The following is an 18,780-nucleotide window of genomic DNA, read 5'->3' on the forward strand; positions in this document are numbered from 1 at the left end:
ACACTTGCAGTTTCAACAGGGCTGGACCAGTTTTAGAGGGGGTGTGATTATGTATGTCGGGCTTGATTCTGGATCGGTAAGAGTATCCAGATCGTAGTTCAGCTAGATTAACGCGCCTCCCCAAGGGAGAGTGCGTTCCTCTTCTGCGAGTTCTGAGTATTTTTCTTTAAGAACTAGGTTCACCGGGTTATTCCTGGCATAGCGGTCCAACGCCTGTTTATGGATATCACTGAGGACCTGTTTGTGTTTTTTTCTTCATACGGCTGTGTTCTCAGGTGCCATATTTTCTCATAATGCTTGCGGATATGACTTATTAAGCCCCTGGGAGGTGTGGGCTCTTCAATCAGATGTCTGTTGGGATGCCCAGGTTTCTAGGTATTGAACAGAAACTGTTTGTTGAGCATTTCTTTTCTCTCCCTACAACTTTTGCTGCAGGGGATTGTATTATTCCCAATTTTCCTTGCTTCGTAAAAGGAGCCCTCCTGATTTTTTAATTCGATGGTGTTTAAGCTTTGGTGTTAAAAAAGAACAAACCTAGTAATTTAATCATGGCACAAGATGTGCATGTAGCTACGTCCTTTGGAGCTACGAAATTGTATTATCAAAACCAAAAAAGTAACAATATCGGCGCGGTTTGACTTTTCTGTGTTTCCATTTTGATGTCGCACTTTTTCCTTTGCATGTTTGCATAACAGGTGCTATCCGTACTGAAATTCAGATCTTCGAATCTTCGTTCCGGTTTTTGACATCCTTTCAACCTTGACTGCTAATGCCTCCCGAGAGACAAACAATTGGACCATAAAGATATATGAAAATGCTGTTTACGGCCTTATTTCGAACGTTACCTATTTTGAACTACACGGTTATACTGTAAAAAAATCAAAGGCGCGCAACTGAGAATAAAATCAAAATGGGAATAGAAAGAAATATTTGTCAAACACGTGCAATATTTCGTTATAACATGACGTTACCACCTATTTTACTGGTAACGTTGTTATTCGCAATCAGAATACGAAAAGTTTTTTTTTTATTTTCTTAACCAGTTATAATAAGGGTGCTAGTGTTAAAATTTTGCACGTTAAAAGTTGAAATACAGCTACGACTGATTTTTTAAAAAATAAAATAAAAAATGCGTCCGAACGATTGAAAAAAACCACGCATTTTGAAAACATCTCAACCTTCAACTCGTACATTTTAATGTAGTTTTTATTATTAGTGCGTTATCAAATTATGAAAAAGTTGTTTAAGCTTGTTCAAAAAAAATTCTAGTAACTTAGTATATTTGAGGGGCAACATATTCCTGGCAAAAGTTTGGGCCCGTATCACATCGACGATCCGTGATCGAAACTCTTTTTTTAAATAACAATAGCTCTGAAATGGGTGATCGGATTAATGGCATATGCAAACTGCCAACAAATAGTACTCGTTAGATCCACACGTTGAATCTTGTGTAAATAGGGCTAAATGTACCTTGGCGTTTGTTAAACGATGGTTCAAAGAGTTTAACGATCCATATGTTACTAAAATTCTTTTTACAGCATTGGTGAGGCCCATATTGGAGTATGCTTCGATAATCTGGAACCCACGTTATCGGGTTCATTGTGATAAACTAGAATCGGTCCAAAAACAATTTTTGATTTTCGCTTTGAACCATTTACCTTGGGATACGCCACGGAATCTTCCGCCCTACAGCAGCCGATTGAAACTTTTACAGTTGCCTATGTTACAGAGCCGTAGAGAGATGCTTGGAGTCGTATTTATAGTAAAACTTATAAGAGGGATGATTTCTAGCCCATTCTTGCTCGGCGAAATTCAGTTCAATGTTCCAGTCAGACCATCTAGACATTTTCAACTACTGCACATAATTATATGTATTACAGGATTTCAATAAACACTGTAAAAACTTAGACTCTTGCAACTCGATATTCGGAATTCAAAAATATCTGCTTACCATCTTAACCACGTAGGTCAAACGGAATGTGTTCCAAACCCCCATAACTCTGTATTCAATTTCTTTTCAACTTCTGTATACTTTATGAATTTAAGAATATTTAGCGTTTAATTAAGCACTGTGGCCTGTTATATAAAAGCTGCAACTAAATTTTAAACTTATTTTATTTTGACTTTGACTATGTGCCTATATCTTTAATATTGATATTTTAAAGAAAGTAAATAAATAATTATATAACTATTAACCTCGTTGCATGCAGTTCGCGTGTTCGCTCTACTGGGAATCCGGCTCCTTTCTGAGCACCTCGCGTAAGCGAATATTATTGTTACTTTCTGTATATTTTAATTGAAATTGTAATGCGTATAATTATATATAATTTACTTTAATTCTTGTGCTTGTAAGTTTATGTACGTTCTTTTCTTGTAATTGAATCTATTATTCTTAGCACTCGACCGTTCTGTTTTTGAGTCGACTATAATTTTAAATAAATAAGTAAATAACTTTTTAAAATTTTTTAGAAATAGTTAGACAGTTGCATATTTATCGTCAGAGTAAAAATGGGTTTCAGTCACTGATCGTGTAACGTAATACGAGCCTTGCTTTTTTACCCTTGGTTGAAACACCCCACTTGAAACGGAATAGAAATGTATCAAAAAACAAAAGAAGTTAGAGCACGCAAACACTTTGTTCTTTATTTGGTTAAAACAATAAATATATAATATATTCCGATGGTCATAATTTGGAACTTCGAAAGTTCATACCTATGTTATGGAGGCTAACTTCGAAAAAGGTAGAAATTACTTTTTTGCTACCAATACTCAGTTGTATACCATGATACAAAAAATGAAGGTAGTTCCATTTAGTGTGACGTTAGCCACTTGACTTTTGCGGGGACCTTGACAATTTCACCAAAAACAAGCTACCAGATTGAAAAATGTTACGAATTTTTCTAATTTTGATGGATATCGTAATAACGAATACGACTAAATTACTTTCATAGTTATTTGAAATAAAAAATAAAAATGAGCCCCATGTCTTGGAAATATTTTAATACGAAATATCAGCCTAGAAAAGATGGTTTTTAATAAGTTTTTCGAGCTCCCGAAAATTGTTTTGTTGGAAGAAACATGGATCGAAGTATGCAAGGCAAGGGAATATATCCTTCGTAAGTGTCCGTACGTTTGATCAGAACATTTTGACAAAACATACACGTTTGTCAATTGTTTGCTCAAAGGAGGTCCTTATAAACCGACACTGCAATTCCTTGATAAATTGGCTACTAGTCCACATTTTGTATTTATTTGTTTTTTTATATAATTTAAGCGTTGCACTTTAGGAGGGAATTGTTAAACCATTTTTTAGGGAGAACATTACCCTGTAGCTCTGCAGGTTAGTCACTTATTAGGAGAGTGTTTTTGCCCGTTGTACCAGAGGTCAACATGCCTTGAGAAATATCCACTGTAGGGGCATGCTAATAGGGCCATGCTAGTACGACACGATTTTTCGCATATTTTTTTTTTTTCTGTCTAGGGGTCAAGCTGCCATAAAGATATGAGTCATTAACCAATGTTTGAGTCATTATCCGCTATTTTTCAATAAATTTGCTTGTTTTACTGTATTCTCAATCGATATGTATGCACATAAATCGTGCTAAATCATATTATTATTGTCTCAGGTGAGCATTGCGTTTTCATCCTAAAGGAAATTTCAAACCCGAAAAACCACAATTTCGCCTTAAAGAGTAACGGTATAGCAACGCTTCTGGCAAAGCAACAAAAATTATGAAACTTCAAAAATCCCCAAATACGTCAAACAATTTTGAGTAGAACAACCTTCTTTTTTGTATCATGTTGTATACTGCACAGCGTTACACAATGAAAGCGAAGAGCGACATTAACGCCGATAGATTTATTTCTATCGTCGTCGTTGGGCGATGACGACAAACATGGCAAGTGTTGCTGCTGTTCATTTTTTCTTGGGCTTGTTTTAGCAGTCAAGTGCTAAAGCAAAGAATTAAACAAGTTTCAATTGTTTTCATCTTTGTTTTTGTATATGTCCACTTTGAATAAAAAGCGTCAGAAAATGTCGCCCGGTATTGTGTTTTGATTAGGCGCAATATCTGCGCGTAGTTTGAGAAATGTCAGCGCCCGGCGCAGCAAAGATCTTCGTTGTTGGCATTGTGTTTACATCTCTATTCACAAAGAATTATTTATTTGAATGCTGATATATCTTACCTGCTGATGCATACTAACGACGGCCAAAGGATTTGTTGCATTGGGATCGAATTGTGCGATGTCACTTGTGCCACAAAAACTTAAACGTATTCGCTTGCCAGTCACTAAAACTTTCGTTGGATCCAAGACCCTTTCGGATTTTTAATTTAAATTTCTAATTAAAACAAACAAACTTAAAATTCTTGTGATCTTCGACTCACTTGCAGGCGAGTCCCGCTTGATGGATTGCTCTCAAACCAGCTGTCAACTGCATGATAATTGACCAAATAGTCGCCTCCGGTAACAAAGGTCCGTTGGGATTTCGCTTCATGTTGCTCTTATGGCTAAAATTAAATTAATGTGTTTTACGTTTATATGTATATATTATAGGGGAATTATGGGTATATTGATATATCCCATGATGAAATGAATATTCAGGTGTCGACGGGATGACGTTTTCCCTTATTTTGACAAGTACGGCATGCGTATTTTAGAGTATGAGTTCTACTACGATAGAAGTGGATTTTACTAGACATTTAGAAATATATATATATACCGCGCTACAAGAAATGATCTTTGATTTAATCGTCTTATATTATTGTGAATACGTCTCAAACTCATTAAATTTACGAATGTAATTTTGCAGAAAACTAATTCTTTTGAAGAAATTTTAATGAAAAATTAAGCAATCAAAACTTATTACTTTTGTAATACAAGTAAAGGGTTTAAGACTGGGCAAGCTCCTGTAGGAACGAAAACGGCGACCTTGTAACTGATGTCCAGAGAGTGCTTAGATTATGGAGGGAACACTTCTCTGCTCTCCTAAATGGAGGCAGCAATTCACCGCGCAGAGATGAAGAACCCGATCCCGCAATCGATGATGATGGAATATATGTCCCCCCGCCCGATTATGACAAAGTTAGAATAGCAATAACCAGATTGAAAAACAACAAGGCCGTGGGCGCTGATGGATTGCCTGCGGAGCTATTCAAGTACGGAGGCGAGGAGTTGGTAAGGCGCATGCAGCAGCTTCTTAACAAAATATGGGCGGAAGCGTGCATGCCCGACGGTTGGAATGTAAGTGTTCTTTGCCAAGCCCACAAGAAGGGGGATACTGCAAAATGCACCAACTATCGTGGAATCAGCCTTCTTAATATCGCATATAAGGTCCTTTCCTGATTCCTTTCAAGCCCACCGTAAACCGGTTGATGGACCTTATCTACCATCGACCAGATTTTCACAATGCGCCAAATCTTGGAAAAAACCCGTGAAAAGAGAATCGACACACATCACCTCTTCGTCGACTTTAAAGCCGCCTTCGACAGCACGAAAAGGAGCTGCCTATATGCCGCTATGTCTAAATTTGGTTTCCCCGCAAAACTTATACGGCTGTGCAAAATGACGTTGAGCAACACCATCAGCTCAGTCAGAGTTGGGAAGGACCTCTCCGAGCCGTACGAAACTAAACGAGGTTTCAGACAGGGTGACCCCCTATCGTGCGAATTCTTTAATTTGATGCTGGAGAAAAATATACTAGCTGCAGAACTTAACCGCACTGGAACAATATACTATAAAAGCGTTCAATTACTGGCATATGCTGATGACATTGATATCATCGGCCTAAACACCCGCGCTGTTAGTTCTGCTTACTCCAAACTGGAAAAAGAAGCGGTAAAGATGGGTTTGATGGCGAATGAGGACAAAACGATGTACCTGCTGTCATCGAGCAAAGAGTCAGCGCATACGCGCCTTGGCAACCACGCTACTGTTGGCAGCCATAATTTCGAAATAGTAAAAGACTTCGTTTATTTGGGAACCAGCATCAACACTAGCAACAACATCAGCACTGAAATCCAGCGAAGAATCAATCTTGCCAATAAATGCTACTTTGGACTAGGTAGGCAATTGAAAAGTAAAGTCCTCTCTCGGCGAACGAAAATCATACTCTACAAGTCACTTATCGTACCCGTCCTGCTATATGGGGCAGAAGCATGGACCATGACAACAGCAGATGAAGCGGCTTTGGGAGTGTTCGAGAGAAAAGTTCTTCGAAAGATTTATGGACCTCTACGCGTTGGCGATGGCGAGTACCGAAGAAGATTTAATGATGAGCTGTACGAGTTATACGCAGACATCAACATAGTCCAGCGAATTAAAACGCAGCGGCTGTGCTGGCCATGTTATGCGAATGAAAGACGATGCTGCGGCCAAGAAAGTGTTTTTATCGGAACCCTCCTATGGAAGCAGAAGTAGAGGGCGGCCCCCACTTCGTTGGAAGGGCCAGGTGGAAAACGATTTAAACTCCCTTGGTGTGACCAATTGGCGCCGGTTGGCGGAGAGAAGGAGCGACTGGCGCGCCTTGTTGGACGGCCATAACTGTTTAGACGGTTAAGCGCCAATTAAGTAAGTAAGTAAGTAATACTGGCCATATATAGCTGCCGAAAAAGTGGGGTTATATTGTTCACATCACCTTTATTATTGCGTTGTGGATATATCATTTCTGTCTAAAATAATACACCGTCAAAACAAATTGTTTTTGTTTTTTAAATAGGCCGATATACGGCGCATCCTTAAACTTTACTCGAATTTAATAATAATTTACCTGAATGGTCGCGCGTCGCCTTGGAATGGATCGGGATAGCCCTTGGCGTCCGGTGTGGGCGTAAAGTACTTTGAAAGCAAGGTATGTGAGTTGGGATGATAATCATAAACTAATACTAATGCTATAAATGAAATTAAGAGCATTTAAAAACAAGTTGATTAATTGCATAGATACAATTATGTGTAGACAAATAAATAGAGGTATTCACATCGGGCTGGGTTACTTCAGAGCTGGAATTTCGGTTAAATTTTTCATTAAATTGAGGAGTTGCGTGCCAAACGGGAAGTTGTTTGAAGTTTACGTGTTCAGATAATCGCACTTGAAATATTTAAAATGCAATAACTTTTTTGTTGTTGCAATATTCAAACAATTTGTTTAATATATATTTGCTTTTTCAAGGCCTTCAACCCAGAATTTTCGGTGTGGAAGGCCTAGCACGCTTGAACCATAGAATAACAGTGGCTGATGATATGTCATGTAGATTTCTGTAGTGAGCGCCGTGAGCGTAAGCTTCTTTTTAAAATTAGCTGATGCATTTGCATAAAAATTACAGTTGTTCGCTCTTGAAATGACCAATAAAAATCGGTTCTTTTAGCAGAACAGATGGATTGAGAATCTGTAAATTTTACAGAATATTGTTAGCTTGAGACCAACCATTGATCTTCTGTTGAAATAACTAAACAACTTGTTTACTTGAAAAAAAATTAGATTGAATTAACTATAATGAGATCAATTTTACTGAACGTTATATTAATTCAAGAACAACAGACCTGATTTGTCTATTTTACTACCTTCATTTCTTTCGGTGTAGATGTTACATTTATTCATATAACAAACTTAGAAGCAATGGTGCTACATCATTGAGATTTTTATGTGTCCCATTTCTTGGGTATGTTCTCTTAAAGGTAATAATGGACTCCCCACCGTACGGGAGCCATTTTACATAAAAAGGGAAAAACGAAAGTTGTCCCCCTTCTACAACTCCTCAGTAAACTTCATTAAAGTCAAATAAACTTTATAAATTTAAAATTATTAAGTTGTTCGGGCTGACACCTTGCTACAAACAAATAGTCTATAAGCCCGTTGTGAATATTATTTATAAAATTTTTTAATATTTACGTACAGTTATCACCAAATGCCTTTGTTGTGAACACTTCACGCAATTGTACCACATTCGAATGTTGCAACTTCTTCCACATTTCAACGACTGCCATACATTTAGTTGATTGAATTCGAAATCCTAATATTTTTAACAACAACCGTTTTAAAATCAAAGCATAATTTCTACAAGTGCAATTCAGATACTAATAAGTAACAAAAACATTTTTTTTTTTAAATTGAGAGTGAGAAAAATGTCGATATAACGAAACAAAAATGTTGCTCAAAAACTGGCATATCTAGAACTCTCATTCGCCGTTTCAGTTTCTCTCACATTTACGAAACATACAATATCCCAAATAGAGGATTTGGAAGCAAAATTCTGGACAATAGCATTTTTTTAAATTTATAGTAGCTATGGTTTTGTTTCTATAAAGGGGGCATCACATAGAACCCAGCGTCATAGCGAACGAACCAGTTTGTCTCCAAACCAAATTTTACAAGAGATGGCGAAAAATCGTTACAATTTAAATCAACTATCTACCGTGTCACAAAATCGAAGCAAAGCAATGAACTCATGACCTATCCTAATAGAAAAGTCGTAACATAAAAGTTTTGTTAACAAAAACGTATCTCAGACATGCTCTTAATAAGGTCGTATCTCAGCGAAGTCATTAATAACGTCGTATCTCAGGAAACCGGTTAAAAAAGACAGATGAATCTCTATGACAGATTGCCAATCTAAGCCTTTTGCAAACTCTGGAGAGGAAATAAATTAAGTCTAATTTAAATCTCTTCTGACAGAAATTAAATTTTTCCAGTTACAAACTTTTTAACCGGTCTCCTGCGATATGACTTTGTCAATGACTTCGCTGAGATACGTCCTTATTGTAGGATTCTTATTATTTTCATTTAACTTTGTATTTAAGTTACTTTGAATTTTGTAATTTTGAAATGTTTTACCAATTTTTAATATTCAATATTGATTTTGTGATTATCAAAAATTTTCATTACAAAAAGAAATTGTGTTGAATATAAACTTAATATAAGATAAATATCTATCAAAATAAAAATTACATTTTATAAAATAATATATATTAAATAGAAATTTATTAATTTAGTCGGATCTGTATATTCAGTACGAGAAAGTCGCGTATACGCCTAGTGGTTACACGGAAAGTCTAAACAATTGGATTTGTACATTCAGTACGAGAAAGATGCGTATACGCCTAGTTGTTACACGGAAAGTCTAAATAACATATTTTCATATAACCACACTTATTAATAAAACTTTCAAGTTATGACCTTTCTATTAGGATAGGTCGATATGCACAAAGTGGATTATTTTGCTGTTAATTAATGTAGCCATAAAGACATTCCCCGGGAATTTTAGTGAGTGTTATTATTGTTGACGTACTGCTGTGATGGATATAGATCCGGTACGCTTCTAAACTAGCACCTTGAGCCTGACTATCTCGCACACGAGTTGATATGACCAAGTAGAACCTTCTATGTAATCCCACATATACTTCCGGTAAGTAGGTTGGGGTTGCCTGCTAAATATTTCTACGGGTATATTCACATTTTCGTTGGAGAAGTTATGAAGCTCTTAACAACCCCTTGGACAAGGGTATAAGGTTCACAAGAGGCCTTTGGACCAATCATAAAGGGTTTCAGCTGTAATAACCAAGGAGATAATAACTTTGATATCCGTTTCTCCTTCTTCCACATTTTTCACGTTTTTATCGAAGGCAACGTTTTTCTAAGTACTTTTTTAGCATTTCAACTTTTTGGGAAAAAAATTTGTGGCGGGTGAAAGTGTTGGTATCAACTATTAATTTATTTAGAAGCTTTAAGTGTGAATAAGAACTCAGACAGGATGACCTACAAGTTTATTCAGCAGATATGTAGGAAGTGTCCTTTCTGAAAAATTGTATTGTTTCCATATAACATGGAAATTATCTTAGTTTGTTGTACTTGGTTGTTGTTGTTGTTGTTGTAGCAATAAGAACACTTCCCGAAGACCTTGGGGAGTGTTATCGATGTTGATGGTCCTTTGCCGGATGCAGATCCGGTACGTTTCGGTATCAAGCCAGATCATCTCGGGAACGATTTGTTATGACCACATGCGACCTTCTAGGCCATCCCGGCTTCCCAACCTCTAGATCCATGAGGAGTTCGGGGTCACCAGAGCCTCGGCTGTTAATGAAACAGGATTCGCCTCGGATAGGTGCGGTTGACAATTGGTTTGGAGAGGCTGTAAATATATTGCACTGGCAACCCGAAAGGGTTGCGCTACACAACCCCTTGAATCATTTGGTATTTTAGTCGCCTCTTACGACAGTCATACCTACCGCGGGTATATTCTAACCCCTAGCCCGCTCGGAGTGTTGTACTTGGTAATTATTGGTTCTGTTAAAACAAATTCGTATAATTTTGCTAAAAATATACATTTGTCGTAATAATATTAGACAAATCGATATGCTAATCGAAGCCTGTCCTCCGATGTGTAGAATGAAAGGATAAAATTGCACAACCTAGCTTAAGACTACAGCTCATCGGGAAGTTACTTGAAAACCGATCGCTAGAATTGCAAGCGCACTTATAAAAATTCAGTAAAAATGAAAAGCAAAAGATACACTCATAAAAGAAGAGTGAGGTAATTGAACGTACCCATTGTGAGTTCCTACAAGTGAAAAATCTTTCTATTCCTCCATTGCCACACCTACCTGTCAAATAATAGCTGCCAGGGAAAATGGTTGTCGCGAATGGGCAGATAATGGAAGAGGGGTTTGTCTTTTGCGTTATTAATTTGAATCGCCACGAATCGCCCATTTGTATTTCAAATCAGCTTTTCTTTTAATTGCGTATAGAGAAAATAAAACTACATATTGATTTTAATTTCTAAAATCTATTTATTAGATAAAATATTAGCAGCCAGTTAAGCAAACATTTTGAAATATGTAAATATTGCAATACACCAATCGTTTACAAAAGTGTTTGAAAAACACTATTGGCAAATGATTTAAGTAGTCGAACAGCGATTGAACAGGTGGTTGAGGCTGTTTACATGTGAACATTTTTTTCAAACATTCGCCACTTGTATGAATTCACAATGAACGTACCGCAAGTTTTTGGAATGTTAAAATTATACAATTTTTGAAAAAAAAAGGGTTTATTTTTATTTGTGGATATGTATGAAAATGAGTACATAATTATGCCCTTTTGCCTAACAATAATAAACAACTACATTTCTATAAAATATTTATATAAGGTTATTATAATAATTTGTTCCCAATCTTGAATGAGTTTTAACCATTTACAGAAGCAATTTTATCTATTAACAAATGCTTCCAGCTGTTCCATAAAACTGATTATTCAGTTCTCATATAATTCTTTTATAACGTTCTTATTATTGACGGGCGATAAAGAAAAGGTAAACAATGGCTGACAAATTATATTTAATGATATTTTCGTACTTAAAAAAAAAGAAGAATATCTATGCAATAAAATACAATAACTCCCCTTCAATAAAGATTAAATAAGGTTGAATAAATATGCAACATATTATTTATATGCATATGGGGAGCAAAAATGTATACATTTTACTTTTTGGTAATATTCGCAATATTTTCCAAAGAGATTTTTTCAAGACTTTTAAAAAAATTTTTAAAGTTTATTGTGCAGTTCACAAGTTTCGCCATATATTTTTCTATTTTGTGATATTTGCCGTATGTGTGTGTACCATTGTGAATTCATACAAGTGGCGAATGTTTGAAAAAAAAAAAACCTTCACAATAGTAAACACCCTCGATCACCTGTTAACTTGGTGTTTTATTGCATAAATAATTTGCTCATTGGTGTTTTTTAAACATTTTTGTAAACAGCTATATTGCATTATTTACATATTTTAAAATGTTTGCCTGATTGGTTGCTGATAATTTCTCTATTATTTAGATTTTTGGAATGAATCATAATATGTAGTCTGATTTTCTGTAGAACCATTAAAAAAAAAAGATGGTTTGAAACACAAATGTCAATTCATGGCACTTCATTCAATTAATCGCGAGCAAAAAAAAACCTTTCTTCCATTCTCTGGCTATTCCCAGCAACCATATTTTCTGTCAGCTATTATTTGACAAGTAGGTATGACACTCACTTGTAGGAATTCACAATGGTATGTACATTAGACTGGGTCGATTTATTAACCGATATCACGCCATCGATTTTTCGATAGGATTTGGGCTCAGAAAAAAATTTCTACTACGCATACCTAAAAAAATAATTTTCTAGCCCGCGAAAAAAAAAGCGAAAGGGTAAATTTTTCGACCAAAACACTCCCCGATTCCCAAAAAATGTTTTTTTTTTCAAAAAACTGTTGTAAAAACGTTGGCTATAACAATTTTTTGAAAAAAAAAAAATATTTTTTGGGTTTTGGGGAGAGTTTTGGTTGAAAAATTTACACTTTCGCCATTTTTTTTCGCAGGATCGAAAATTATTTTTTTGGGTATGCGTAGTGGATATCGGTTAACTTTCGTCCATACAAATCGACCCAGGTTAATGTACATACTATGTAAGCGCTGGAATATATTGTAACGAATTTAGGGAACTCCGCTTATTTTACTTCTACTAACGTTCGTATCGCTAAACTGTTCAATAAAACACTCCAATATCCTGTATGACAAAATGGTCTTTATTAGTACTTCATAATTAAACTTCACTTCGCAACGGATAGCGTGTTCAAAACAAACTGATTCTGCTTACTCAGCTTTTGCTCCTTTTTTACTCTCTGCTGAGTCGTTCCCATACTTCTAGGCGTTTCTTCTTCTAGAATTTACTAATTGTTTACCAGCTATAAACTACAGATGCACGTTTATAGCTTCTCGCATAGCTATATATATATGCGATGATTACATACTTTTATCTCAGATATATGCATGTGTTTGTGCATATCTCTCCGCTTCTTGTATGTACATATGTGTAGACATAATGATTGATTTGTTTATGTAGATACAAATGACTGCTTAGTATCGGCTTAGAGATGATAGTATGCCTTAGTGTTGCTAATATTCGTCACAATATTTTATATATATGTATATTCGGAATTTAGTTTTCAATAACCATAATGAAAGTGAATGCGGCATTGGAAATTGAGTTTAAAAACTTTCGAAATGCTTAATTAGAGGGCTCCGCGCGGTTTGTTTTAAATTTACAGTACCTGGGTGACCGAGCTTTGCTCGGGTATCTTCGAGTATGCCGCATAACATACTTTGTTCTACATGTCATCATTAATCAAACTCCACCTTTTTTATATGTACATATATTATATATTTTTACTTACCAATATTTGATTTCAAAAACATATCAAACATTAACCGCAAAATGAACTGGAATGAAAAATTTGAAATGGGTAATTCCAGCCTATAGTATAAGTGATTGTTACGACAATTAGTGAAATCGAAAACTAAGTTATTTAGGTCGAGTATCTTCATGCGCCGAATTATTAATTTCAAAAATTTTTTTAATTATACGCTATGAAAGTCTCACAATTTTATTACATTCCAAAAACTTGTAAATGTCACGAATGACAACTATCAGTTATGACAACTATCAGTTAGTTTAATTAAATGTCAACTTACTTCCCTAAGCGCCATCTGTTGGTAAGTAGTTAATTGCTTGGATGTCGTTTTCAAATTGAACAGATGCTTCTAGTGTTCAACGGTAGCAAATTACCATGGTGAGATATCTTTTTGCTATGGTGAGAAATCTTTCTAATAGTAATCTGTGAGAAATTGCAATTATTCACTTCATATTTGCCAAAAATATGCATTTAAATATATTTTGGTAGAATTTGCCACGGTGCTTTGATATTGCATTTCAATTCTATTAGCGTGTGTGAAATTAAGAAAATTAAGTCGAATCATGTGTAAGATTTTTTTACAAAATACAGAAACTACCTCGTAAGAGAATCTCTAGTTCAAAACTAGTGCACTTCTACTGCTTTCTGAACCACCAATGGTTTACTATCTATCTATCTATTCTCACTAGTTCCTAACTATATATAATTTTCCACTTTAGAACTAGGCAGTTTTTCGATAGTTACTAACTAGTGTAAAATTTTAAATTTAATATCTAGTTCTTTCTTGGTATTATTTCGTTGCTCCGAACCGGAGCGAAATTCTAAATGTTGCTCCTGGTATGATATTATCGCCTTCTTCGATAGTTTCGGACTGGTGGAATAGTGTTGAAAAAAGGCATACTCATATGTAGTCGTAGCTCGTCAAAGCTGGTAGCAGTTTTTTGTTGGTGGCCTATTTTTAAATTTATGTTAGATATGAAATATAAAACTCCAAACTGTCTGTTTTATAACTGCAAATCTAGCTAATAACGAACTAGTACTTATTTGGCACTCTAGGTCTAGTTCCAAACCAGAAATTTGCAACACTATCTACTGACTTCCGTTGAGGATGATTAACTAATATCATATTGTAACGAATTTACTGAAATTCCGCTTCTTCCAAATCTTCTACTAACGTTCAAATCACTAAACTGTTGAATAAATAACTCCAGTATTCAATAATGCAAAATGGCCTTTATTAAAGTTCTTCACAATAACACTACTATTGCTCGCCAGATGCGTCTTAAATCAAAACTGATTCTCGTGCGTCAACTGTTGCTGCTTTTACAGTGTTTTGTTTCCTCGTTGACATATTTCTAGGCGGTTCTATTCTAGAATTTACTAGTTAGTTAGCAGCTATAAAATTACCAACTATAACTACGTTTAAGGCTCTCATATGCGCGTGCATGGGTGAGTGTACTTGCGCATCTCAGATAAGATATATGCATGTGTTTGTGCGTTTTCTCTCCACTGCGTGTATATGTATATATGTTTATTAAGTCTATGATTGAAAAGAATCTTACAGACTAGATGCAAATGAATAGAAAGATATAAAAAGATATAATAGTCAAACTTATATATTAATTACCGTGTAAATAATAAAAAAGAAAAAAGATAACAATGAGATGAATAAATAATAAAAATAAATTACATCCACAGATCCAGAGAAGACTTGAACGTACTTCTCGACAAAGAGAAATCAAGAAGGAAAATCCCTGAGAGTCTATTAAATACGGTAAATGCGCGGAAAATCGGGTCAAACATGCAATAGTTAGCTCTACCGACACGCAAGTAAAAGGGCAAGAAAGTACGAAGACACCTATTAGGTACATTAAAATTAACTTTAGCTAGAAGAGCTGAACAATCCAAAGAGCCAGTGATGAGATTATAAACAAACATTAGTAGATGCGCAGCTCTCCGGATTTCAAGAGACTGGAGATTGATAAGCATGCATCGCGAGTAATAGGATGGGGTTGGATCGTCAAAGTTAATAGAAATTAAGCAAAATCTAATGAATTTTCTTTGAACCCTCTCTATTCTGGCAGAGTGGCGACTATAGATGGGATTCCAGACAACTGAGGCATATTCTAATTTTGAGCGAACTAAAGAGATAAAAAGTGCCTTCCTGGTATAGGGATCCTTGAAGTCTTTTGCATATCTGCGAAGGAAGGCAAGGTTTCTGTAAGCCTTCGGAAGGACATAACAGATATGACTAACGAAGGAGAAAGAGGTGTCGAAGACAACACCTAGATCAATAACTTCTTTGACAGAAGCCAGTGGAACACCTGAAATACCGTAGGGCGTGGTATGCAGGGTAGACGACTTGGAAAAAGACATTTGAAAGCATTTTTTGACATTTAAGTAGAGACTATTGGCATTACACCAAGCAACAAGATTATTCAGATCATTTTGTAGGAGCACTGCATCTGACGGGCCATTAATTCTACGAAAAATCTTAAGATCGTCTGCATATAAAAGGAAATCAGACGAATTAAAGCAGGAACCAATGTCATTAATAAAGAGCACAAATAAAAGAGGACCAAGAATGCTACCCTGAGGTACCCCGGATGTTGCCAAGAAAGGTTGGGACTTACAGTCTTCAATTTCGACGCACAAGGACCTATTCGACAAATAAGATTTTAACCATGATAGGAAAACAGAGTGAAATCCAATGGATTCCAGTTTAAATAATAAGATTTTATGCGATACTTTATCGAAAGCCTTCGTGAAATCGGTGTATACAGTATCTACCTGGCAACCGTCCTGAAATGCAGAGATGCAGAAATCAGAAAACGACAGTAGGTTCGTAACAGTCGAGCGACCAGCCACAAACCCATGTTGGCACGGCTCAATGACGCTTTTGATGACAAAAGTTAGCTTCTCTTTTACAATTTTCTCAAAAAGCTTCGAGCAAACTGTTAGTTTGGCGATAGGCCTATAATTAGAGACGTCATTTTTTTTGCCAGCTTTAAAGATGGGACAAATGGAACTTTTTTTCCACCTATCGATAAAAGTTCCGGAAGACAGGGATAAATTGAATATATGCCGAAGAGGTATGCACAAAGATAAACTACAGAACTTCAGGACAAAGGCACAGAGGCCGTCACTGTCACATTTTAACGAGGGTTTAAGGGAGGACATAGCATTGCTGACGTCATCGCCGGAGATCACGAGGGAGCCAAAATCTAGACGATCATAGAGCCCGGATCGCGAATGAGAGTCATTCAGATCTACAGTAGCATCATCAAAGTTTGATTTAAAGAAATCAGCAAACAGCTCAACTGTTTCTGGTAGGGACTGGGAGCGTACACCATTAAAGCTCATGCAGATCGGTATATTCGTCGAACCACGTTTGGATCGGATAAAGTTCCAAAAGGCTTTGGGATTTTCTTTAAGCTCATTTTCGAGCCTACCCATATAGCGATTGTAAAGGAATTTGTCAAGGACATTAAATTGACGCACACTGGTAGTGAACTGTTCTCTGAGAAGGATATTATCTGAATCTGCCTTGAATAAGTTATTGAGTTTGTTACGCTTATTTTTCAACCTCTTAAGAGTTTTATTATACCATGGTAATTTATGAAGCCTGGGCCCAAAACGAGGCACTATACTTTGAAATGTTTCAGTCAAATTCGATAAGAAAATATCATAACAAACACTGACGTCATTAGAGGGAAATATGTTTTCCCAGTTAATTTCAAATAATACATTGTTCAGCTCGCCGAAATCAGTAGATCGAAAGTTGAAAGAGGAATTATCTAAAGCAGGTGATGTAGGGATAGCATCAAAGTTATGTAGATGAATAGCTATTGGTATATGATGCCTATCAGATAGACATACAGGAAAAGTACTCTCAGAGAGTTGATATATTAAATTCTCGTCGACGAATATAAGATCAAGTAACCTCGAGAGAGTATTAAATAAATTATTGATTTGAATCAAATTACAACTTAAGGTATTATCTATGAGGCTAATTTCATTAGAACGCGTGACATTGGTAGGTGTCAAAATTCCATTATATTGAAAATCTGACCAGACAATATCTGGTAGATTGAAGTCTCCAAGTATACAGAAGTTGGCATCAGTATGAGTTTCGCATAAATTAACGATGTTCTCCACATGACCATTATATAAGCAATCACCACTATTGGGCGGTATATACGAGCAACAACTGAAAGTAGAGCCAGACGAACTGGAAACACAGACACACAGCTGATCGAGCAGCGTATCATGATTATGTAGTTGAAACTTTAATGAATGCAGGCTTCTGTTAACTGCAATTAGGACACCACCACCTTTCTTTTGACCGGTGTTCGCGAAGTCTCTGTCTTTACGGAAAGTTAGGAATAACTTATGGTCAAAGTACTCTTCATCAAAGAAGTCTTCGTTGAGCCACGTTTCAACGATGACGTATACGTCGTAGTCCAAACGAGACGTAGCTAAAAGAAAGTCTTTAGATTTGGTGGTGGTGTACGTACATATGTGTAGACATAATGATTGATTCGTTTATATAGATACAAGTGACTGCCTGCTTTATTGTTGTTGTGGCTTCATTTACTTAGCATCAGACTAGTGATGTGATGTATCACTTAGTGTCTCGATCTAAACGCTGCTAGCATCTCCAAATGTACCACTCTTCTACTTCGTGGTTTCCCAAATGGTTTGTATGCGGTAGATGGTATCACTGATCTTCTTCACAACTTTGTACGGGCCTTCCCAACTGCACCGAATTTTGGATGGAACACCTTTCCGCCGGTGAGGGTTGATTAACAGTACCAAATCTCCCTCCAAGAAACCTTCCGAATCATTGTTCTCATCGTACCTGCGTTTCATCTTGCTACTCATTATCCTGGATCGTTCCCTCGCACTCTGTTATTTGGCCAATGAAGAACTACTTCGCAGAGCTTGATCTTGACGGATCGACTTTGTATCATCAGTATCGTCTTGACGTTTCACAACAGTAGTGCGCGCTGGCTTGAAACCACCCTTGCATTCTTTCTGGAAAATTCGTTCCTTCGTTTTTGTGCGTCCATTTGTTTTTGTCAATGCCAGTGTTTCTCTCGCAGGTACTTTTGATTTCGCTTTATTTGACCCATTCGATCCATCAACCTTTGCCTTTGACTTTCGTGGTCTTTGTCGAGTCTTCTCCACCAGTACTCGATTACTACTGAACTCTTTCGCCAAACTGAAGTTAAGTGGTATATCCTGGTTCTTATAACGCATAATCCTTCTCTGCATGTCGACCCTGATGTCATGGTCAACTAAGAAGTCCACTCCCAATATGACTTCATCAATAATCTCCGGTACAACGAATTTGTGTAGAACCATGACCTCCCCAATTAAAACTTCACATACCACTTCTCCCTGGACTTGGTTACACTCGCCAGTAATCATACGCAATCTTGCCCCAGGTAATGGCTTTACTCTCCTCTTGACCAAATCAGATCGGATCAAGGAATGAGATGAGCCCGTATCGACAGTCATTACACGTTCTTTGCCATCCACATTTCCTTTGACG

General features: G+C 36.4%; 1 protein-coding gene across 11 annotated transcripts in view; it reads right to left on the reverse strand.

Moving 5' to 3' along the window:
* The window catches only part of PAN3 (Poly(A) specific ribonuclease subunit PAN3), a 165,167-nt gene that overhangs the window by 19,577 nt on the left and 126,810 nt on the right, over positions 1-18,780 (reverse strand). For all 11 annotated transcript variants that reach the window (XM_067790791.1, XM_067790796.1, XM_067790787.1 and 8 more), the window contains 4 exons: positions 7,890-8,006; positions 6,767-6,887; positions 4,386-4,508; positions 4,186-4,315 (listed from right to left, as the gene is read on the reverse strand). In XM_067790791.1, the coding sequence (XP_067646892.1) occupies positions 4,186-4,315; positions 4,386-4,508; positions 6,767-6,887; positions 7,890-8,006 (491 nt within the window). The remainder of the gene's footprint in view (positions 1-4,185; positions 4,316-4,385; positions 4,509-6,766; positions 6,888-7,889; positions 8,007-18,780) is intronic.

Source organism: Eurosta solidaginis, chromosome 5 (assembly GCF_040869045.1).
Source record: "Eurosta solidaginis isolate ZX-2024a chromosome 5, ASM4086904v1, whole genome shotgun sequence".
Classification (NCBI taxonomy): domain Eukaryota; kingdom Metazoa; phylum Arthropoda; class Insecta; order Diptera; family Tephritidae; genus Eurosta; species Eurosta solidaginis.